At 32.2% G+C, this 25,980-nt stretch overlaps 1 protein-coding gene across 1 annotated transcript in view; it reads right to left on the bottom strand.

Moving 5' to 3' along the window:
• The window catches only part of LOC114335542 (kinesin-like protein Klp10A), a 72,935-nt gene extending 48,480 nt beyond the window's left edge, over positions 1–24,455 (bottom strand). Inside the window, exons 1-2 of the mRNA XM_050659708.1 lie at positions 23,602–24,455; positions 18,499–18,799 (exon numbers count right to left, since the gene is read on the bottom strand). Of these exons, the coding sequence (XP_050515665.1) occupies positions 18,499–18,799; positions 23,602–24,157 (857 nt within the window). The 5' untranslated portion in view covers positions 24,158–24,455. The remainder of the gene's footprint in view (positions 1–18,498; positions 18,800–23,601) is intronic.
• Between the last annotated feature and the right edge of the window lie 1,525 nt (positions 24,456–25,980).

Here is a 25,980-nt window from a genome sequence, read left to right as displayed (position 1 = left end):
CCTCCTCTAGTTTTTCCAGTGAATTCTAAATCCCTATCTGCCCGTATTAAATTATACATACTTGTATCAACAATTTCACCATCCCTAACCCCATCTTGAATCCATGTCTCTACTGCAATTATAATATCGAATTCCAAGGTTTGTGAACCCCTATAAAAATCATATGTTTTTGTATTCAGACCCCTACAATTCTGGTAATAAACATTCAGGTTGTTTGTTATGTCTTATAGCTATTATTGCAGTAAGCCCAGATACTGTAAATAGTATTTTAATACAATGTTATTAAAGTAGAAAATATAGCGCCATCATACATATTATCGCTGGAAAAAGGATAACTCATTTTTGTGAGCAGATACTATAATACAACTGTCAATTACTTAATACGGAAGAACATAGATCTGAAACCTCTAAACCACATACCACACATGCGTACCTCTTGACAGATTTGCGAACATATTGTGAAAAGTAATTTATATTTGATTTTTCTTGCAGCAAAATAGTCAGTAAAGTAATAAAACTGTAACGTTAATATTGACAGATTGTTATACAAAAAGAAAATATAAACATGTAAAAAAGCCCAGCCCAAAAATTTCAGACCTATACACATATAAGCAATGGCTAAATATATTTAAAATATGTAGAAGTAGCTTCAATAATTTATCAGTACAGTACATTTTAAACAAGATTACATTTTTTGGAAAATACGTCTGATGTATTTACGTACTGAAACCAGTTAACTTACATTTATCCATTGAAACCTGTAACCTCTATGTAACAAAAAAAACAAGAACTCATTGATGTATTGATGTACCGAATAAAAACTAGACCTGCTAATTAAATTAAACTATTTTAAGTTGGATTCATTTGAACTTATATTCGTAACAAATAAAATTTCAAATGAAAACTTATCCTCATTAAAATAGTCAAACATGTAAACAAAAGATAAGAATAAGTTTAAAAATTTCATATCAATATAATGTATCTAATGTTTTTCGTACCTAATTAAGAAGCTCATTCTCGTTCTGAATGGTTCTGACACCGTTGCCAGTATTGACATAAATCTTTCCGTTCATTGACCACGCACTTTTAACACCATATTTTTTCTTAGCAGCTAAGAGAAGTTTAAACCGAACTTGAGTAAGGTCTTCATTCAGAAATATTTCCGTATTTTTAAGCTTGTTTCTGGATTTATATACTTTATTCCGCTTCAGGTTGGTTACAAATTCAACGATGATACTCCTAGGTTTCTGCTCATCTTCAATCTTGCCCACCCTAAATATTCTATTTACTTCCACTAGTGAACATTTAATTTTCATTTGGTCATTAATTAATGTCAAAACTTTGCTTATCACATTCTCAGACGCTTCTTCTTTTACTCCAACAAATCTCAAACTATTCATTCTTGCTGTCTGATTTAGATTATCCAATGTCTGATTAATTATTATAATTTTCATTGCATTGTTTTTTTCTTTTTCTTCTAGGCGATTTAGTTTTGTAACTGCATTATTCAGTGTTGCATCTAATGCTTCAAATTTTTGAGTTAATTTGTCAAGTTTATCTTCTATTTTGCTAAGTGAATTTGTCAATACCTTTGTTATAATGGCTTCCATAGCACTTTCATCGGTTACACTACTGCGCACAGATCTGGTACTCATCATAAAACCTATGAGAACTGGCAACACAGGATAGAAAATTCGATTACAGATAATAGAATAGAAAAAAAAATGGATTTAACCAAGAAAAACCTTAGTAATTGTAAGTAATTTCTGTATTCTTACTAATGGTTTATCCGTACTTGATATGCACTGGAGACAAAACATAAAACTTCGAACAATTCCACTTAAAAGTCACAGTATTCTGGAGCTCACTGAATGTGGTGTTCACAGTACGAAAGTCATTACTCTATAATCGTCAGAGTTATAGAGGGAGTCTACTGTAATAGTAGTCTTCCGTTTTATACCGCTACGCGGCTTTGGGATTATAGCAGGGTAGTCTGCTATCTCTAGGACCTACGGTATACAAGGAAAGTAACAGTGCCAGTGCTACTCTTCAACCGCCTATTATTACCCTGGTTTTTACCCAAAGTACTCATTTTATTCAGGCTGAGGCGACCTGGGACCCATAGACATTTTTAAAAAGGTCTAGATTCTAGATGTTCTCGCCGGCGCTGGGTTTCGAACCCCCGCCTACATGCGTGGAAGTCAGGCATCTACCGCCTGAGCTATCCAGGCCCGTATATTTTATCCAGAAGTCAATTAAGGATTTCTCTTTAAAACTGTCTTCGATGAAATCGATGAATGTTTCCTGTAAATCCTGTTATTCTAACTCATTTGGTGGTGTTCCTGCAAAAGGATTTATGATTCAGTCAAGTTTGGGATAATCTTCAGAGAAATATTTATTAAAACATTCTTGAATAGATTCCAAGTGAAGAATTATATTAGCAACCACATCTGGTATTACATATATTTTGTTTTCGTCAAAAAATTATGAAAGCGTCGGAAACGTAGAGGCATCCTTGTCCTGTATTTGAGAACATAAATGAACCAACTTTTTCTTGAAGTAGTTTACTTTCTCATTGGCTGTGAAGGGTGTTGTGTTTGCTCTCTGAAGCCCCATGTTCAGCGTGTTGAGTCTGTCATTATTTTTTTCAGTTAAAAACATTAAAACTTCTGGCCTCAGTTTGAAGAAACGGGCGAAAATTTGTGCTGAGATGAAGAGACGCACTGGCACTTCCGTGCCATCGTAATTGCTTGTTTCATCCACGCGACGCGTACCACCTGAAACCTTCGCGCGTAGCACCAGTGGTACGCGTACCACCGGTTGAGAACCCCTGATCCAGACCAATAATTATCCCTTCCACTGCACTTCATCCATTCTGAAGTACTAGGAGATAGATTCCACAGCCGTCTTGTATGGTTCAAATCTACTCAAGGCTGCTCGACATTACATCCTCCTTACAGATCCTGTCTGACAACTCCCTGCCCATGAGTTTGTAAGACTCATGTCATTCGACAGTTTGACATTCGCTAAAATATAAGACATGATAACAAGATATCTGTAGGGTTTCCTCCAGTGAATTTGTAAATTGACAATTGAGTTGTTACACGCTGGCCAAGTTAGCATTAGGATCATGTTTTATCATATTCATAGTCTTTGCCGCTGATGCAGCTCCTTAAATTCTGCTACAAAATTCCCTCCAGGATCGCTCCTTTGAGGGCAGTATTTCTTTCTTATATTCTCTCTGGGCAGCTCCGAAAAGCTCCCAGTCCTGGCTACCGCTCCGCTTAGTCTTATTCCATACTTTTCTGGTGCAAACTGGTTTTTTACGAATCTTCCTACATAATGCTTCTTCGTGGACTGATTTCATGCGATGCAGAAACTTCCGCCACAACGTCAACCTCCTCGAGCGAGGAGATCTCTTGCTGCAGTCTTAAGCCTGGTCTCGTATTTATGCCAATCCGTTCTCCTCACAAATCGAGACAACTTCATAGCCGTTTCCGTTGTAGGAATCCAGAATTTGATATAGGGATCAGAGTGATCAGAAAGTGATCGTTCCCTACTAATCTCCCAGCTCCTAAGCTGCTTAATAATATCCACAGAAGTTAAAGTTAGGTACAATACTTCAGAGCAATCAGCCGTGTGATGGATGACCGAAGTTATCTTTAACGTAACGTTATCCTGTAGTTAAATTATAATCCTCGAATTGGTGTGATGTATCATATTTAACTTAACTACTTGTGTTATTTCTTGACAGTTCTTGAGTTATCTGATATATCAACTGTCACTTTATAACGCGACGTTAAACCTCAAGTTATGAGATAACTTTGTAGTTATGTAAGGATATGTAAGGTTAGGTTCATCTTTTGACTTGTTTTTAGATAGAAATCAAGTGAATTTAGAAGCTAATAATTTAATAATTAAGAATAGAAGGGTAATACAATTTTAAAAATTATACAAAAATCAAATCGAGAGATATAAGTTGAAATTTTATTTTAAGTACCTACTGAACTTTCTATCCAGAGTTGCCAGATATTTTATAAATCCCCCACTTAGAAACTGAAATTCCCTCAAATTGAAGCTCAAATCCCCCAAATTTAAATTTTTGCCGCATTTTAATAAATTAGTAGTCAAATGAAAAGAACAGTAAACCAAAATTATACTACTTATCAACGAGGGCCCTGGAAATAATTAATAGTTCCTATCGTCTTCGATTATATGGGAGTATAATATACAGTTCTATGTACATTCGCAAATTTAATTTACCATGACCCCTTAAAATTCTCCATAATTTTCCGCCCCCAAAAAATCCCACTACAATTTCTGCTTAGAAAAATTTCCCTAGACGCTTTCAAATTACCCCAAAATTGTGGGAAAATACACCAATCTGGCAACCCTGTTTTTATCTACCTTTTGAAACACCACCGAAGCCGAACAGCTGTTTGCTGTTCGGCACTGTTCGGTCATCGAAGGTGGCCGACGATGGTTATTTACTTTTACGGTCATCTACCCATCCTGTAGCATGTTCCGAAAAATCTCTCGCGCTCACTCCAACTTGTACTATTTCCACATAAGGTTCTCTTTGTTACGTCAAACTTTGTTCCTCAAATGTTATTTCTAATATAACGTTGAAAAAATAACTATCTCATAACTGTGAAGAATACATCACAACGAATTTTACCTAAATAGTTATGGGCATCGTTATACCTGAAAGTAATCTTAACTTTAACTCAAACGTTAAAGATAACTTCGGTCATCCATCACACGGCTGAATGTTTCTGTTCATTAATGTAGGCTTGTGTCCCTGATGATTTTTGTTACAGAGAAATTCCATAACGTCCTCCCCTCTTCGTTTTCAATAAGTTTACTAATAGACAAGACATTAAATAAGAATTATTTTAAAGAACACTGTAATAAATCTAATTGTACAAAATGGGCGAATCGGCAAATGGGTGTATAACGGAAATCGTGGTCATATACCCCCAAATAAAAAAAGTGAGTTGATTCATTAGTTTTATGATCTGTAAGAACCATGTAAAAAATAAAACGTTTAAAATAGAGGCGGATTTAGCAACAAGTAGTCTCGAAAACAAGACAATGAGATTCCATTAATGCGTTGTTATATAAATCGGCAACACTCTTGCGTGTAGGAGGTTAAGGTGTGCCTTGCACAAACAATTTATACAATTCTCCATTTCGGTCTGAATTTAAATGTAGCTAAAATAGTCAAACGAAAAAGTGGAATCTACTTTTATAAGATAAAAATAGCTTGGAGTGTTGGTTGTTTAGCGTCAATTTGATCCTTTATCTAAATTTAATTTAATCTAACATTGATTTAGAATTATTCAAGATTGGAGGGTTCTGTAACTGTTTTCTGTGACAGATTCTTCTTCTTTTCGATTTTTATCCTCAGTATGGTATCAACATTTCAAGCACATTTTTGTAATTGTTTTTTGAAACAATGGTACAATTACTTTGTTTTTAAATTAATTAACTAATTCACAGTGTATCCAAAAAAATTTTCGGATATAATATCACAAAAGAGTGAGAATAAATTGACAAGAATGAGACAGTTTTTCGAAAATTTGTTGTCTGGCAATAGACACGAGAGCCCGCAGGGCTCGAGTGGCTATTGCCCAATGACAACAAATTTGAGAAAAAATGAAGCATTATTTTCTTATTTATTCTTACTGTCGTGTGATATTCGTAAGATTATTTTTTAATACTTACATATAAAATTCAGGTCTTTATATAAAAACAGTCAATGATATTGATCCCAATTAATGCGACACACATTTTTCAACTTGTCAAAGTGAAAAACACAGTTTAGCAAATATTTAGATGAAGATATTAATAAAATATTAGTTAATTTATTTATAAATACAGTTTTATTCATGAAATAATCTTTCTTATAATAACTTATAACAAATCCACATGGTGGCAGGCGTTACCGTGGTCGAAAAATTGTTTAAACAATTTTTTTTAAACAAATTCACACAAATAATTTTTTCACTTCGAACAATTTTTTTTTATATCATTTGGATCATTCTGAGCAAAAAAGGTCTCTTGTAATTTTTGTCTAAAATTGATTGTTGTCGAGTTTACGCGATTTAAAATTTGAAAAAATCGAAAATAGCCGTTTTCAAGGCTTCATAACTCTGTTAAAAATTATTAATTCTCTCTATAACGAACACGGATATTACGAGGTTTCGCTTATGTACTTTACGAGTATTTTACGAGGTAAACTAGATGTCTCATGAAATTCCTATTGAACTATAACACCTGTATAACGAGGCATATTTGGTTATAGCGAGGAAAAATGAAATCGAAGAATAAGTTTCTTTACCTGTTTTTTTACCGCAGCGATGGCTATAAATAACTACCCCAACTGCCTGTATATAGAAATGCCACGACATATCTGTTATTATCGAGGCCAGTGCTGTAATAAACTTCACCGCCTGTAATAAACTTCTTCCTTTATATCGACCGATATTGAATATTGTAGGAAATTTACAATTTACGTCTCATTGTTGCATAATGCTGTCGAGATATTTTTTGTTCTAGGCTTATTTTTTGTTTAACAATAAAGATATGTTGATTTTCACCATTTATCTTTACAAAAACAGACAGTATTACCTCGAGAAACTCGCAAGCTAATAAAATCTTTTTGAATTTTTTATTTCACATTATACAATGACGAGTTCTGATGTCCACCGCAAAATCCATTTTTTTGGAGGTATCTGTAAAAATTTGCCACCGTTGGCTTATTTTTCAATATTTTGCCTTGAATTTTTTATGAGTATTCTTTAAATTGTACTGAATATATGTATTTAATTGAAAAATAAAATAACTATAGTTTAAAAAAAATTCACAAGTGCTCTTGAAATGTTGATTTCAAACCATAACTCCTCTCCCACCCCATTCAGAGGGTTGTTTCCTGAACCCTACAAAATATGTACATAATAGGATTTTTAAATATGTACAAATAACAAATGTAAATTTTATTTCTTTTTTGTTTTATTAATTATGCAATGAATATTCAAGTTTTTTATTAAGAAATCAAACAGAATTGATTATCATGAAGAAAACAGCTTGATATACTTAGATAGGTACAGTTTCTTTTATTTGACTTAAAAGAAAAAGAACAATTCATAATAAATAACCCGCGTTTATCACAGAAGTTAACAACCTCTAAAGTTCACACAGACTTTTCACACAGTTATAATAATTTTGTATTCATATTCTCTATATTAAGCATTCAGTTAATAATCATGCCATGTGGATTCCATTCTACTTTAATGATTATACGTTTACTGCAAATTATGCCACATGAAATTGAATTCAAAATTTATTGATTAAATTTTAAAAATTGTAAATAGAATTATTGTATATAGCCCAGTAAATGAACGTAAAATACGACGATACCGTGCATTTTTCAGTGCCACCACCGAATTGCATGAAAATACGGATTTTGGTTTTGTTTACCCTCCATTTTAAAGTTGGACTTGTGCCGTTGATTGCTTTTACTTTTCGAGTTATTTGCGAGTGAAAATGTTTATTTTTCACCAAAAAAAAAAAAACACGGTTTCAGGCGGTTTTTCGCAAATAATCCAAAAAGTAAGTATTTTATCGAAAATTAAATTGTTTACAAAGATGTAGCTTATAAAAAACCGAAAAAAATGGGGTATAGTGTGACCAACTTCAATTCAGTCAAATTCGGGACAAGGCTGAAAAAATACGTGAATTCCGGGACTTTTCAATGAAAATCGGACCATTTTTTTTACTAGAACTTTAATATCACCACTTTATTGATTAGTTAACATTTTTATGTTGACAATGATAGTGTTGATGGGGTTGAGCCACAATTGGTTTTAATGATAATTACATTTTTGTTAGTTTTTGACGTTTCGACTTCCAATCCGGAAATCCTTCTCAAAAAAGGAAAAATTAGAAAATTAACTATGTTGGATTTCCATATAAATATAACATTAGGTTAATATAACAATGTAAATATCATTACAACATGTATTACTTCGTATCCTGCCTTGGGTCAAGCCAAGCAGTATACGAAGCAATACATGGGGGATTAGACTTTGGAACTAGAAATGAAGCTGGAGATGACATGCTTGAATTAGCAACAGCATTGGATATGGCGATTGTTCACACATTCTTTTAAAAGAGAGAAACTCAACTTATTACCTACAAAAGTGGACAACATCAATCCCAAATAGACTACTTCATGATAAGGAAAGAAGACATACGTGAATGCAAGGTAATAGTTAGTGAGACAGTAAGCCAACAACATAAGCTGCTTGTTCTGGACATCGAAGTAAAAAAGCGAAACTAAACAAAAATATCCGAGAGGACCACAAAAAATCAAGTGGTGGATGATAAAAGATGAGAAAGAAGGTCTATTCAGGAGAAGAATAGTAGAAAAAATATGTTGGAACATGAAAGGAAGCCCTAATACAATTTGGAGAAAAATGGCCAGTACTATTAGAGAGACTGCTATTGAAATACTTGGGAAAACGTCAGGAAAAAAGTTTGAGGATAGAGACTTGGTGGTGGTCAAACGAAGTACAAGAAAAATAAAAGAGAAGGGAAAATTATATAAAAAGTGGCAAGAAACCAGATCCGACACAGATCTTCAAACTTATATGGTGGCGAAAAAGGAAACGAAAGTAGCAGTAGCAAAAGCCAAAGCAGAAGCGTATTCAAACCTATACGATCAACTTACTACCAGGGAAGGCGAAACGAAGATATATAAAATAGCCAAACAGAGAGCAAAGAAAGCAAAAGATTTTAATCAGATTAGATGTATCCGAGATGAAAATAATAAAATACTAGTTCACGAAAGGAATGTCAAAAACAGATGGAGAAAGTAATTTGACAGCTTATTAAATGAAGAATTTTTCAGAGTTAACAGAGACAGTAGCAGCAATGGTCACCAAAATAACAAAGGAGGAAGTGGCTCAAGCGCTTCAAAAAATAAAGAAAGGAAAAGCGGTAGGACCAGATGCTATTCCTGGGGAAGTATGGAGAGCATTGGGAGAGACAGGAACAAGGTGGCTAGCAGGTCTATTTAATAGAATTATGGAAGTTGGACAAATGCCAGACGAATGGAGAAGCAGTATACTAGTACCTGTTTACAAAAACAAGGGAGATATACAACAATGTACAAACTACAGGGCTATAAAACTGCTTAGCCACACCATGAAAATATGGGAAAGAGTAATTGATAGGCGGATACGTGAAGAGACCGAAATATACGAAAATCAATTTGGCTTTATGCAGGGCAGATCAACAACAGATGCAATTTTCATTATAAGGCAGTTGATGGAAAAACACAGGAGTAAAGAAACAAACGCTCATATGGTATTCATTGATCTTGAGAAAGCATATGATAGAGTTCCTCGAGAGATTCTGTGGTGGCACTCAATAAGAAAGGAGTCTCTGGTGAATATGTAAAGATTGTGAGGGATATGTATGAGGGAGTAACGACTAGTGTCAGGACAGGTGTGGGAGAGACTGATAAATTTCATGTGAAAGTAGGATTGCACCAAGGCTCGGTGCTTAGTCCGTATTTTATTCTCATTAGTTTTGGACCAGATAACAGCGAAACTACAGGGTAACATTCCATGGTGCTTAATGTATGCTGATGATGTCGTGTTAGTAGGAAATAGTGAAAGAGACTTAGAACAAAAACTGGAACAGTGGAGGCAAGCTCTGGAGGAAAAAGGTTTAAAACTTAGTAGGACAAAAACAGAGTATTTGGAATGTTCATTTAAAGATGGAGTTACTACAAATAAAATGGTATCTTTGGATGGTGAACTGATTGTAAAAAAACTTGTCAGGATGATAAGTTCCGCAATTAAAATCATGTTCCACAATTAAAACTTCCCCTGTTCCAGTGTTCCTATACATCAAATTTTGTCCGACTAGATACCGTTAAGCTATTAACAAATTTTCAGCTTGCTATTAATGAACTTTTTTTGGTACGCGGGATCCAGGCCTATAACTGAGACGTTTCATACTTAAACCTCACTCCGTATATGGATAGATATCCTATTTCCTATTGATAGAAGACCTATATTGACTTTTATTAATGTTAATAACTTCCAAACATTTTACCAACGCACGATTGAAACGTTTTGTGTAGCTACCCGTATTATGAGGTGTAGATGAAAGTAATTCAGTCACAATAAAATCATTAAGGAGATATAACTTGATCTAAAATTAGGTTCGGTATGTCGGTTTGCGGTAGATGATACTAAATGCATTTTATACTACATGTATATCTTAACATGTAATGTTAAATGAATTTAAAATGTAATTAAACGTTAACAGGTAGATATAATGATTATAACGGCAAAAGTCATTATCTGGGGTCAACGTTATTTTAATGAAATATGTATTTAAATATTAAATGCTCTAGACCTGGATCCCGAGTACCAAAAAAGTTGATTAATAGCAAGCTGAAAATTTGTTAATAGCTTAACGGTGTCTAGTCGGACAAACTTTGATGTATGGGAACACTGGAACAGGGGAAGTTTTAATTGTGGAACAGGTTAAAAAATTATAACGTCAGACTACGAAAACGTTCCATGTATTTTGTCAGACAGAACTTCCAATTGATTTGTTACCATTTCATTAAACTCTCATGCAAAAATCAGACTGGTGTTTATCACCAACTGGGCATTTTAATGAGTGGAACACGAAGAACATGTCAAATGACAGGAATCATGTTGGTTAGTAATAGCAGTCTGATTTTTTGCATGAGAGTTTAATGAAAGGGTAACAAATCAATTGGATGTTCTGTCCGACAAAATACATGGGACGTTTTCGTAATCTGCAGTTCCATATTTTTAACATGTTCCTCAATTAAAACTTCCCCTGTTCCAGTCTTCCCGTACATCAAAGTTTGTCCGACTAGACACCGTTAAGCTATTAACAAATTTTCAGCTTGCTATTTCGAGTTTCGATTAAAATCACCGAGTTTGTTAACATAGCCTTATTCTTTAACAATATCACTGTTGTAATATGTAAATTGTTGTAAATTGTCATTGTATACCGGGTGTACCAAGCAAACTGTGTGGAATATTCTAGCATTTATAAAATATATACTGAAATTAAAACCCAACTATAGCCTCATATTTTCTTAACATTTTGTTTGCTTATTTATTCGCTTATGTTGGATAATAAAACAGTTAGGTACCTTAACAACTAGCCTTGTTTTTCGTCAATTTAGGGTGATTTAAAATAAGTATGGCAAACTTTAAGGGGTAATTCTGCATGAAAAAAATAATGACAGTTTGCTTTATACACGTATGTCCGCAAATGTTTCGTTTCCGAGATAAGGGGTGTTATTTTTTTTACAAACTGAAGATTTAGTTATTGCTTTAAAACCGGTTAAGATTTGCAAATGGAATTTGGTGGGTTTTAAGAGGAAGTTATTGCGTATTTTTTTATATACAATTAGGAACTTAATATTCACCATTGACGCGCATACGAGTAATACGACCCTTATGCGCGCCAATGGTGAACATAAAATTCTTAATTGTAAAAAATGCACAATAACTACCTCTTAAAACCCACCAAATTTCATTTGCAAATCTCAACCGGTTTTAGAGCAATAAATAAATCGTCAGTCTGCAAGAAAAATTTCCACGCCCTATCTCGGAAACGAAGCATTTGCCGGCATACGTTTATAAAGCAAACTGCCATTTACCTGTCTATCAACAATATTATTACAGCGATATTGATAAAGAATAAGGCTATAACATATTAAAAAATCACTTAAATCGGACAACAGGTTTAGGAAATTCGAGACATCAAAAATGACCCATTTTTAAGGGTCAGCGTTAATTTCTTGGAGAAGTGTATTTTTTCAATATTGATATTTTTAAAACCGCCCTCGTAGTTTACTAGCACTCTAATCTCTAAAACATTTAAAGGTTTTGCTTTCGAGTGAACAAATAATCGATAACATGTATGTATCATTAGGGCGAACATGTAAAGATTTATCAAAGTTTTCAATTTGAACTTAACAAATGCGTTGTAAAACATGCAGACCCTTAACAAATATTTCTAAAGAACATTGATTTATAATTCTATTATTATTATATTGACATAAGGAAAATGTGTTATATAATTGTTTACATTGTGTTTTATCTAAAAAATTTACAGCTATTTTTATAGACGTAATGGTTTGTGTAGAAGTCACTACAAACAATACTGATACAATCACAACATTAAATTTGCATTATGTCGAATGAATAAAGTAACTGTACTTTTTAAAACACTTCAAAATAATCATACGGTACATAAAAGCACTTTATACAGTACAGATATTTAAATATTATAACAGAAGGCTGATGGTAGAAAACCAAAAAATCAGTTTTAAAATATACCGATCAAAAGCGAAAAAGGAGCCACCAAAGAGTTGAGGACCCGATATAAGAACGACCTACACCGACCTGTTTAATGGATAAAAATGATTTTATATGTAATTTAATATGTTAAAAATTATAAAAACAAGAGCGATATGATTTTGTCCAGGCTATAATTAATTAATAATTAAAAAACGACTTTTTTTATAAATTCTACTAAAATGTTTTCGGTCCGGGCTGATATTCTTTTAGGTTTTTTGATCGTTTTCGGGTTATAAACAATTTAAACCTGAAAAAAGAACGAAAAATGATGATTTTCAATGCTAGTAAAAAATATTATTTTTGTAATCATCAAAGTTCAAACTTTCTTGTATTAAGTCCCGATAAGAATTTTTGCGGGGGTTTAATCTAAAATACGGTCGGAAAAATTACCCAAGAACGATCATATCAATCACCTATTTTGTATCTGCTGTCTTTTTCTATAAATAACAAACGAGAGAGAAACAAATACAAAATAGGTGATTGATGTGATCTTCCATGGGTAATCTTTCATTTTTCTGACTGTACATATATTTTTAATTGTTAATGAGGAAGGTTCCTTACGGGAAGACGGGCGATCGGACTCAGGGCCGTGCGGTGCTATGATGCGGTGAGGCAGCCGCATGAGGCGGCATCACAAGGGGGCGGCATAATCAGTAAAATCAAAATACAAATTGAGCCATTCAATAATTAAAAATATATATAGGACCAAGTGTCAGCCGAAAATATTTAACTGGTGAAGGTTTAACAGTTAACAGAACTTATTTTGACAAATTTGGAAAATTAGTTCTTGAAACTAAGATTTCAATTTTGTGAAATATATAATGCCTTATTCGAAATAATAGAAGACGTTAACAATGATTCAGAAACTAAAGTTAAAGCACGAGGATTAGTAAAAAATATTAAAAATTATAAATTTATATGCCGTGTAATTCTTTGGCATGATATTTTATTTCATATAAATTCAGTCTCGAAGATGTTGCAGCATATAACTATAAATTTGTCAGATTGTGTAAAAATGTTGTCAGAAACTATGGAAAAAATGAAAATTTACTGACAATTTGGCTATGACCAAATGAAAATTACTGATAATGAGATTGCAGAAAATCTCGTAAATACGTTCCGAAATTCCTGCTGAAAATGAATATTGAGGCAAGAGAAAAATGCGTAAATTTGATCTGTGGATCAGCTCTCAACAGAGGAAGACAAATTTAAAGTAAATTTTTTCATCTATATTTTAGACATTGCCGTTAATTCTTTGATTAATCGATTTTCGCTTTTAGAAACTCAATAAAAATTTTAAATTTTTATATGATATTTTTAAATTGTGGGAAATATAAGAAAAGGGAAAGATGATAAAATACTAGAAAATCTTCATTCAATACTTTTCATAAAAAAAGAATCGGATATAGAGGCAAATGATTTTCTAGAAGAATTATTGCATGATTTATCCCAAATGATACTCCATGAAACCTTTAGAGGTTTTGAACTATTTGTTCCAAAATAACCTAATTTCTTTATACCCAAATATAGTTGTATCACTAAATGCCGGTATTATCGGTCCCGATTAAACCCCGGTTAGAGGAATTTTGTCATGCGAGGTGCAGAAAGTACCGGCCCTAAGAATTTTATTAACACTCTCTGTCTCGGTAACTTGGGGAAAGAAGTCTTTCAAAATTAAAAATGAGACAAACAAAACTAAAAAAATTAGCACTTATTAGGGGAGTGCATATAGATTTTCACTTCGGAAAAAATCAAACAAGATAGAACTTTTTGTAATTTCATTAAGAAATGTTTAATAAACAACATATCAAAAAGTTCTACTCAAGAAGTGGGTGCTTCATTTTTTATTAAACAAATGAACTACGAAATTAGATGTTTTTTAAATAACTCCGAAAATATAAATTTTAGAAAAAAACTGACTTGATCATTAAAAAAATCAGAAAATTTTACAGAAAAAAACCTTATATAAAGAATTTTCCAAAATTAAATCTGTTTCTTCTATAATTTTTTATTTATAACGCTAAAGTCACCCTTCTCACAAACATTGGCGCACTGTAAACTAGCGTATGGCGAAGTGCATGGTTGAGTTATTTTAATGTAATTCTTTAACTAATGGATCAAATGAAATTTTATGAATTGCTCATGAAAAAAGAATAATTAAGCGATCTTATGGTTATAATTAGAGTTCGGATTTAAAAGCATAAAGAAAGGCAAAAAAAGCATGAAAATAAGCATATACATTTTGACAAACCATTTTTTTAAGAAAATATATATAATTATCTCTAGGCTTAGCTTAAGAACTAGTAAAGACCTATTATAAATTTAATAATAAAATAGAACAAACAAAAAAAAAATAGATATCTGAAACAAAAATGCTTTGACTTAATTTTTATCGACACGTTTTAGATGAAGGAAAATATATCATTTTTGTTTAAAGCATGAAATAACTAATTATTCATTTAAATGTTCCATCGTAAAGTTTCGGCACCTATCACTCAAAACATTTTTGTATATTAAAAGCATCTTTCAACGTCCACATTGGTTATCGGTGCATAGTTATACTTTGCCACTACTGCCGGATCCATGTTTATATCTTCAACGTGTTCTCAATTTAAAACTGAAAACATTTTCTTCATCTTTTGAAATCCTTAGTTTTTTGTTAATACATCTTTGAATTTTGTTAATACTATCTGACCAATTTTTCCAGGGACACCTTCCATCTTTTTTTCAAAACTGTTTATTTTTTGGATCGACTCAACTAATGACATTTGCTGTTTCTCCAAATATTTTATTGTTTCACTCACAGAACAAAAGTTGCTATTTTCTCGATTTGCTAGCAGTCTCTTCAAGTTTTAATACGAAGTTTTTAAAATTTTCGAAATATTCGGCGTAGTATAGAGCTGCATCTAACCATTTACCCCACCGAGTTAACACTGGTTCCGGTGGTAATGGAATGTTATTCCAATGGTTTATTGAATTTTTTTTTTCCATTTTTTATCATCTCATTAACAAGTGGAAATTGCAGCCGTATAGTCTCAGCAACGCGATTCAGGCCGTGCGCTAGACACGTACAGTGATTTAGATTGAGATAAAACACTTTAAGATTTGATGCCGTTTTGATCATATTGATATTTGATGCGTCGAAAAGCATTAATACTATTTTGCTGGTGGGCACAGCCTCGGGAAGATGAAAATTTGCTAAAGCGTAATTTACGAATCTTGGAACTGTATTGTTATTTATTGCTTCTAGTTCTTTTGAGCACACTAAATAACCCTTCGTCAAGATTTCTTCGTGAAGTACGCCTATGAAGTAATTAGCGACGTATCTTCCATAAATATGTAGCCTCGTCCACAGCAAACCAGATGTAATTGTTTCCCACTAGTGTTTTTACTTTTTTTTCTGGTTTTATTTTAAATGCAATTAACATATTTTTTCGCAGAGTATTTTCATGCGGCACATGTCTTCAATAGTAGGTACTTTTCCAAAAATGATTTAAAACTTTCATTTTGCAATTTATTTAAAGGGAGATCAGAGTCCAAAATTGCACTACATAGATCAAAATTAAATTTCTTCTGTTCGCAAATGCAAAAAATGATAATAGTATATAAAAAAGCACCAAATAAGCACATAAATTCAAAAAAAGCATAATAATTTAAAAAAGCAAAAAAAGCATAAAAAAGGGCTGTCAAAATGACGTATTTTTGTATATTTCGTTCATATTTAAGTCCTGCTTGTATTATTTACCATAAGCATTATGCTTAGAAATCCGGACTCTAGTTATAATTGAAAGAAATAAAATGTATGGTCATAAGTACGGTGTGGGCGGTGAGCCTTACATGAATTTTGATTAAAAATGATTTAAAAATGTGTGACTAATACAATTTTTCTTATAAAACTCTCAATTTTGCACAACTTACCTTTCAAGCATCTTACTAAATGATGTTTCATTAAAAAAAAATCTTAAAAATTTAATTCAAATGATATGACGTCTCAAAAAAAGTAATTTTTGAAATCTTCGTAGTTTTATAGAATTACCACCATTTTAAGACGGTATTACTCAAGTTTGAACAGATCTATTACAGTTTTATAAGTACTTTTTTAAAGCTTAGGATGTAATCTTTAAAATGCACTAAATTATTTTACTTTAGAAATGAAATAAACTATTTGTTGTTGAGAAAATTAAGAAAGATAACAAAAATGTAATACAAAAACCGAAAATTACCAGCTAAAAAAATGTTTATACAAAGTGATCAAAACTCTTTTCTGTAAAACTTACCTAAAATACATTTAATAATAAGCTTCAACAATATTAATGTTCAGTTAAAAAAATTTTTTTAGCTCTTATACAGTATGTCTGCATAACTTGTAACCTATTGATAACTTTTTTATTATCAGTTTTTCGAAAAAAAGTTATTCTTTATAAAATACTCTGCATCATATATAATCTAAGATGCAATCATCAAATATCAATTTTAATTAATTTTATATGAGTTATGTCAAAAATATGAATTTCACTCAAGAGTAAAGTACCTTTACATTTCACAATATCGAAAAGTGTTATTAAGAAAAATTGTTTGAAATTAAAAAAATTGTTTTAGTGTTCGATTACATCCTTCTAATTAAAATATTGTGAATAATAAAGGCACTTAACTCTTAAGAAAAATTCATATTTTTTACATACCTTGTATAAAAGTAAAAAAGTTTGATAAATGATTGTTGTATCTTGGATTTTAGACCAGGGAGACCATTTTATGAAGAATAACTTTTTTTCGTAAAAGTGATAATAAAATAGTTATCATAATTGTAATAAAATGATGATGAGTATCCGTGATTTGAGAAAAAATTGAATTTTTTTTTTCAATTAGAATGATGTAATTGTATATTTAAACATAGTTTTTAATTTCAAACAACTTCTCATAATATCATTTTTTGATATTCTGGAATGTAAAGGTACTGTACTCTTTAACGTAATTAATATTTTTGGATAAACTTTTTTAAATGGGAAATAAGCCACAATTTTACCAAAAAAATGATTTTATTAACGTTTCGAAACCCAATTCGGGTTTCGTTCTCAAAATACAAAATACTGCATACTACAGTATTTTGTATTTTGACAACGAAATCCGATTTGGGCTTCGAAACGTTAATAAAATCATTTTTTTGGTAAAATTGTGGCTTATTTCCCATTAAAAATAGTTTATTATAAAAATGCCACAAGGAAATAGCTTGAGAACAACATTAATATTTTTGGCATAACTCGTATAAAATTGATAAAATTTGATATCTGATGGTTAAGTTTTAGATTTTTGACTATCCAGAGCATTTTATGAAGAATAACTTTTTTTCGTAAAATTGATAATAAAAAAGTTTTCCATGTGTGTTATAATGTGGTCCTCCTGAGTATAAGCCAAAAAATTGTTTATAACTTTAAAACAGTGCTGAGACAGCTTAAATAATCTGATTTTAATTCTGTAAAGTGTATTAGGTAGGTAGAGAACCTCTTTATATGTAAAAAAAATAGCAAACTTCTAAATGGTCTACTTTTTCTTTAGAAAGTTTTTAAATAATTTGAACTTTTTTAAAAAAATTTAGATTGCAAAATTATTCTGCAAAATCTATCAGGTCGATTTTAATGAAATTTGGTGAACGAATTAAGTATGTTGTAAGAATTTTCTAAGCGAATTACGAAAGTTCTAAGTGCAACCAAAGTGGTTGAAAAACATTGAATAAAAACAGGCTTATTTTGCCCACTTATTTCGTATTTACTGCTTTGCAGAAAGGGTAATAATTTAAGACATTTTTAACCAGTCGTTTATAATACAAAATTCAATTATCTTTATTTTTATTTCTCTACGACTTTGTTCCAAAATGAATCGTTTTAAAGTTATAATCAAAGAAAGTAGAAAAGAAGCATAAGTCAATTATTATTGTTGAATTTGTCACCTAACTTTATCTGCAAAAATCCGAATGCCACCCCGCACATCCAAAAATAGACGTTTTTCACAGATCCACTCTGGTCTATATGTGAATAAAAGATTGTAATTGAGGCATAAAAATATATTCACTTACCTATAAACCAGTTCATTTGAGCAGGATTCATCAAAGGCATAATCAAATCGGAATAGTTGATTTTCGAGATATTTGGTTAAGTCTACTTTATTTTTCGGTTCATGTACAATCAACTGATTTTTACTTGGTATGGTAATAACATCGACTTCTTTTCTAGCTACTTCTTTTCTATTCAAAGGTCTTTTTCTTACACATACAGTAATTAGATGATCTTCAATTGGATCATTTTCAGTTAGAGGCTTTATATCGATTCCGCGCCGGTATTCGTATATCATATTAAGTAGTTCCCAATGTGGATTACCTGTAAAATAAAACTTTGTTTAAATATTTATTTATTTTATTTATTAACGGGCAATCACCCAATTAAAATACAGTATAAACATTAATCACAGGAGATTTATAACCTAACCTAAAGTAAATTTAAAAATTTTAATCATACAAACTAGGAACATTGAATAACAAACATTAACAAAAAATGTACAAAAAAAAACACAAGGATATCAAGTTATCACACACAGTTTTTAAGCTGAGCTTTAAATTCATTTGGAAAACTATAACAATCTAATCCTTCCAAATATTGGTTAGCAAACCTAGGTGTTCTGGACATGAAGGAGTTGTGTCCGTTGTTATTGCGATGGGGTCTAATGTAAAAAGGTTGATTTAGTCTCGTTTGTCTACTGGGAACATGGAGGCTAATTTTCTCCAATAGTTGAGGACCAAAATTATCAGAGTGTAGTATATTATAAAACATTGTGAGATCCTTATGCATGCGTCGGATTTGGAGAGAGGTTATGTTGAGAGACTTTTCTATATTAGAATAGTTAATTTCATCAACCCTCTGGTTTTGTTTAAATGCAACAAATCTTAAGAACTTGTGCTGAACTAGTGCAGAACAGATAGCTAGAATATGGGTGTTATAGTGTGGAGACCAAACACATGAACAGTAATCTAGATGAGGTCTCACAAGTGAACAATACAATATTTTTATGGATGGGATATTAGACAGTCTTTGGCACAACGTTTGATAAACCCTAAAAGTTGAAGTGCTTTTGAGACAATGAGATATGGGGGATGTAGGATAAGCTGGAATCGAGTACAACACCTAGGTCTTTTATCTGAGATACATAGTCTAAAGGACAATCCTTAATAGTATAGATATGATTTGTAGGAGTTCTATTTCGACCAAAAACCATTAAGTGACACTTTTTAACATTAAGTTCCATTCCGTTGCTATCACACCAATAGCTCAACCGATCCAAGTCAGATTGTAATTTTTGACAGTCACCATCATTCTCGATTTTCAAATATAATTTTAAATCGTCAGCAAACATTAGGAAAAAAGCAAAGTGGCAACAGGAGGCAATATAATTAACATAGATAACATAGACAGTTGGAATACCCCCCCCCCCTTATTCTAAAATCATGTAGTTTCATACTTTCTCGTCCTCTCTATATGATATTTAACTCTTCTTTAAAGTCTGGTTATTTTCCTGAGTTTTGGAAGACTAGCTTCTTGACCCCCATATACAAATCAGGGAATAAAGCTGATGTGTGCAATTATAGGCCAGTTTGTAATTTAAATGTAATTCCAAAACTATTTGAAAAAATAGTAACAAAATATCTTACATCAGTGTATCAACAATAATACCCCAGCAGTATGGATTTCTAAATGGAAGGTCTACTGAGCTTAATTTACTAGTTTACAGTGAGTTTCTGTCAAGTGTCTTGGATGGTGGTGGTGAGGTACACAGTATATACACTGACTTTTCTAAGGCATTTGGCAGGGTAAATCATACAATTTTATTGGATAAGCTGAGGACAGCAGGTTTGGGTGGTGGTTTGTTGAGCAGGATCAGCAGCTATTTGTCTGATAGATCTCAACTAAGGAGATAAAAGTACCTTCTGGTGTGCCTCAAGGGTCTCATTTGGGACCCTTGTTATTTAACATCTTTATAAATGACATCCAGAGTTGCTTTCAATATTCCAAATTTCTATGTTTTGCTGATGATCTAAAATGCTTCAAGACTGTCTCTTCTACCACTGATTGTATCAACTTGCAGTTATATTTGTCCAGACTTGTGGACTGGTGTGAAAGAAATTGCATGGATTTAAACCCAAACAAATGCCTCACTATGTACTTCTCTAAGAGGCGTATCCCCTTGGCTTTTTCCTATGCAATTTCTAACACCATCTTGATCAATATGTCAGCTACTAAGGATCTTGGAGTCTTATTTGACAATGCTCTATCCTTCAGATTTCATATCGCAGAGATTGTTCCTAGAGCCCTTAAAATGGTGGGCTTTATCAAGAGATGTACAAGAGATTTCACAAATCTCTCGACAATCCGCCTATTGTATTGTTCATTGGTCAGACCCCTATTGGAGTATGCTTCTTCAGTCTGGAATCCCCTCTATACATGCCATGTACACAAATTATAACAAGCTCAAAGAAGATTTTTGCGGTATTTGGCCTTTAAGGCTGGTGTGGATCCCCCTGGCAACTACCATTACAACTATGATTCACTTCACACGAGATATTCTCTCCCTCCTTTTCAGATTCGCAGGCAATGTAGGGACTTACAAAATCTTTACAAAATTTTTAATGGTATTGCTGATTGCCCAGATCTACTGTACTGTATTGGTTTGGCAGTGCCGTCACAGAATACTAGATTTCACCTCATGTTTCAACAACCTTTATGTAGAACTAATGTAAAGTTTAATAGTTTTAGTTCAAGGTCTGTAAGGACAGCCAATAACTTATCTCCGAACATTGATTTCAGTATAAGTCAAATACGCTTTATGTGCTTTATTAAGGATTTAACGCTTGGGGAAGAACAATAATTTATAAATTTATAAGTATATTTATAGGTAGCTAGGTGATTTAGTGTTAAGTGTCAAAATAATATTTGTCAATTTATTATCTGTGATAATGCTATCATTGTCTGTGTAATGTTACCATTTTGTGATTTTAATTAAGTATATTTACATATTTTTATAATTTATTTTAAGGTTTAATGTATATTTTAGCTCTTAAATTATTTTGTAATAATGGGTAAGGCCCGTAAATAAATAAATAAATAGATATTGAATAGAAGGGGTCCAAGATGTGACCCTTGTGGCACTCCTGAATGTACCTTAATTTCAAACGATTGAAAACCCTGAACACGTACTATTTGTATTCTTTCAGATGGGTAGTATAACAACCATTCTAAAAGTTTACCCTGGATACCCAGACCTCTCAACTTATTGATTAAAATCTTGTTATTTACCTGGTCAAACGCCTTTGTAAAGTCTGTGTATACAGCATGAACCTGGAAGCCACCTTCAAGAGATTCCACAATGAAGTCGGCAAATGTCAATAAATTAAGTTCAGTGGAGCGGCCAGAGAAAATCACCAAAAATGTTAGTTACAACGTTAGTTGTTATCATTTTGGAATGATAACAACTGCTGATAGTGTGCTATTGCATTATATCTTTATTCTTGCTTTTGGTATAAGTTTTTTCTTCTTCTTCTTTAACTTGCTGTCTCCCAATGGAAGGTTAGATATCTTTACTCTATCTATCATTGCTCTAATAAAGAGTTTTATTCAGCTGCATTTAAAAGAGTACCTTAAAATTTTCAACCATGATACTCTCCTTCTTCCTATACTCATTCCTCCTCTTATATTTCCCTGTATTACCCATCTTAGCATTTTATATCATTGTCTCCCCATTATGTGTTACAGATATTGTAACTTTCTTATTTTATTGTGTTTATTATTGCATACATTCTTACAAATGTATTTCTGGCTATTTCTATCATGGACCTTATTTCTGTTGTTGTTAGATTATTATTTTCTCAAATACAGATTCCCAGGTATTGTATTTATCAACCCTTTCTATCAGTACATCACCCAAATGTATGTTTGTTTATATACAGTAGAACCCCGAAAATCCGAACTAATTGGGGGAATAGCCTGTTCGAATTCCGAAAAGTTCAGATTATTCAGAAATTATCCGAAAGTTAGCCTAACTAGTAATTCAAAGCTTTCATTGTTGTTGACTTTAAGTCGCAAAATGTTCTCGCAAGAGTTTGGACAATATTTTTGGACTCAAGTTGACTATGAGAAAACCGAAGTAAGTTTATGTTTAACCTTTATAAGCACTACGTATAAAGTACATATTTATTTTTAAAAAATTTTAAATGTCAAAGTCCTACTAATCCTACATTGTTCAATGTTCTGGTTATACTCTGTATAATAAACATGTTTTTAAGTTTTTGTCTTGAATTTTTTTCACCTTCCTTTGGTTCGGATTTGCTGAACGTTCGGATTAGCGGGGTTCGGATTTACGGGGTTCTACTGTATTTGTTTTTTTTTTTGTTATTACCATTGTATTTAGTTTTTTTCTATATTCATTTTCAGTCCATATTTTTCACAGAAAAAGAAAAAGTATAAAGAAAATTGAATATTACAATGGAAGCCTATAGAAAGCCAAAAAAAGGAAGGCCCAGAATAAGATGGTTGGATGACATGGAAGACGATCTGAAAACTGTGAATGTAAGACAATAGGGCTTTTCATCGACTGTCAATTGTTTCGAGCTTCTGTCATGTGTCACATAATATTAATATATCTACGTCATATGTATTTGGTTTGTATTATTGTACATACCAATAACATATGTCGTAGATATATTAATATTATGTGACATATGACAGAAGCTCGAAACAAATGACTGTGAATGAAAAGCCCTATGGAGGAGAAGGGCACAAGAGAAATCTGAATGGAAGTACATAGCCAGCAGGCAAAGACCCATCCAGGGTTATCATGCCAAAAGAAAAAGAATAAACATTAATGAATATTAAAATTTTGATTATCATTTGATGTTGATTAGAATTTGGTCATTCATTGAACTATTACAGTCTAAATTTATTGAATGTTATGTTTTCTAATGACAATGAGTATCTTTTTGTTTAAAATATATTTGAAAACGATTATTATTTTAGAAAATCTGAAATTGGCAAAATGATGAATGTCATTTTACAATAGTTATGACAATTCAGTACATCAATTATTAGTCCGAGCAGGAAGTAATCAACAGGTCTTTCTAAAGTACCCGACTTACCTGGAGCCATTTTGAGAAATTCCTCCTTTTCCGCTTTTTCCTCAGCTTGCCTCTGCCTCCTCTCTTCTCTATTCTTCTTCAACTTCTCAACCTCTTTCACTACATTACTTCTTCTCGAGTTTTGAGCCGCGGTCATCCTACTCGTGGGTATATTACTTTCTTTAGGTTCACTGCTAGATGTTAGTGTATGACCATTATTTGGAATCAGGGTCATCCTGGACTGATGTGCAGACTTTATCCCATTGTTTTGCTTGACGCTGGCTATAGATTGTCTAGTGGGGTCACGTTGTAGTTTGTTGAATTGGGACTGTGTGATGGTCGTCCGGTCCTGGGTGGTAGGCTTTTCCCCTTGCCTCAGGATGACTACATCTGGATTTAGTGACTCTATTGCGGCCATATCAATTTCTTTGCCTTTAGTTTCACCCTGTTCGAACCACTCCACAGTGGCACATCGTTGGTCTTCATTGATAGCAGCAACGATTGCTGAATGTATTCGCCCATCTGTCCTTTTTATGTTAATACTCGAGCCAACTTGAAGAATTTCTGGCATATCCATCACTATATACTGTATATGTAAAATAAAATCACGCTTAATTAACTATCACAATCCAATTAATTATTTATTTTTTGCTTATTTACAAGACACTTTCAAATTAGTAACTGTCTCAAGAGCCGTTGAAGCCATAGATATATAATACTCTAGATTGCGCCCTGCGATCTTAAAATGGGTGACCGTTGCGACAGAGATAAATGAGCCTATTTGGTCGGTAGTCTCTTTTTAATTTAAGGGGAATATCGACGACGTGACTATCCCACTTTATCGAGTAATATATGTTGACAGTTGGAGCGGGTGGTGACGAGTAATGGTCTTTGGTCTTCGGACATGTATAATCGTGGTTCGAATCCCATGCCAACTTTACCTTTTTTATTTTTATTTAATCAATATTGCGTTTATTAGATATTTTTACATCTGAAAAATGGACCTAAGTAAATCTAGCAGATAATAAATGTACCTATGTATAGTAAGTTAATATTGGAATACATAATTTGTGAACTGCATAGTAAAATAAAAGTCATTCATTATTAATATAAATTCGTCCTTATTCGAATGATGTGAATAATATTTGTTTTGCTTCTACTTTTTAAAAAAATTGTAACAATAGTTTCATAAATAAAAATAATGTCTAATTACTTATAATTGAATCGGTCGTTTCAAAAACAGCAAAGTCCACAATTTTGAGAAACTAACTTTTTGAGAGGAATAGACTCCTTTAAGATAAACGTTGTGTGCAAAAACGACACCAGTCCAGTAAAAACATTAGGAACAAAACTACAATATAACTCTGAATTTTGATGTCATCCATTTCATCCATCTTTCGACTATATAGTTAAGTTTTCTTTGCTCTTCTGTAAAATTAGGAATATTATGTGATTCGTGTTGTTTTTGAAACGACCGATTCAATTAATAAATCGATGGTAAATTATGTTGATATTAATTATTTGTAATTTTTTACGAATATTTTTAATTACTTTATACTATTCTACCATTAACTTATTAAAAAAAATAACATGGCTTTTATATTTTTAAAAATCTATAGGTACCTACAGAGTTTTTCTTATTTGTTATATATTTCTTTGCATAGATTTATTTTAGAGATGTAATAATATCTAATAAACGCAATATTGATTAAATAAAAAATAAAAAAAGTAAAGATTGGTATGGGATTCGAACCAGGATTATCCACGTCCGAAGACAAACGACCAGTTCTCGTCGCCATGAGCTCGAACTGTCAAACCATCTAAAATACTCGACGACAGAGTAGGATAGTGACGTCGTCGATACTCCCCTTGAATTAGAAAGAGACTACCGACCAAATAGGCTCATTTATCTCTGTCGCAACCGTCACCCATTTTAAGATCGTAAGGCGCAATCTAGAGTATTATAAATCTATGGTTGAAGCATCTTTCTTTGTCAATTTCAATTATTCGAGGTTATCTTCTTCTTTCTAAATGGCCTTCGAACTATTAGACTCAAAGTCAGACTGAAGTTTACCATTTTTGGTAATGATTAAAGTGTAGTGGGTTGATCATGGTCAAGGGTATGCTTACTCACCTCATACGTCCAAAAAATGGTGTTTTTATTTTATTTATACTGACAAATATCTGATACATAAAAGAAAATTAAAAAATTAACAAAATATCAAGATATTATTTTTTTCACTTTTTTACATTTCATTACGTTTATTAATTAACTAAGGAGTGCTTAAATACATTTAATTTGAGAATGCCATGTATATACACATTCTGAGTATTTCTGTTAATTAATTTTTAACTTGTAATTGCAAATAATATACTTCATAAAAAAAATTATCAATCAGT

Source organism: Diabrotica virgifera, chromosome 8 (assembly GCF_917563875.1).
Source record: "Diabrotica virgifera virgifera chromosome 8, PGI_DIABVI_V3a".
NCBI classification, from domain to species: domain Eukaryota; kingdom Metazoa; phylum Arthropoda; class Insecta; order Coleoptera; family Chrysomelidae; genus Diabrotica; species Diabrotica virgifera.
This window is presented reverse-complemented; position numbering and strand designations above follow the sequence as displayed.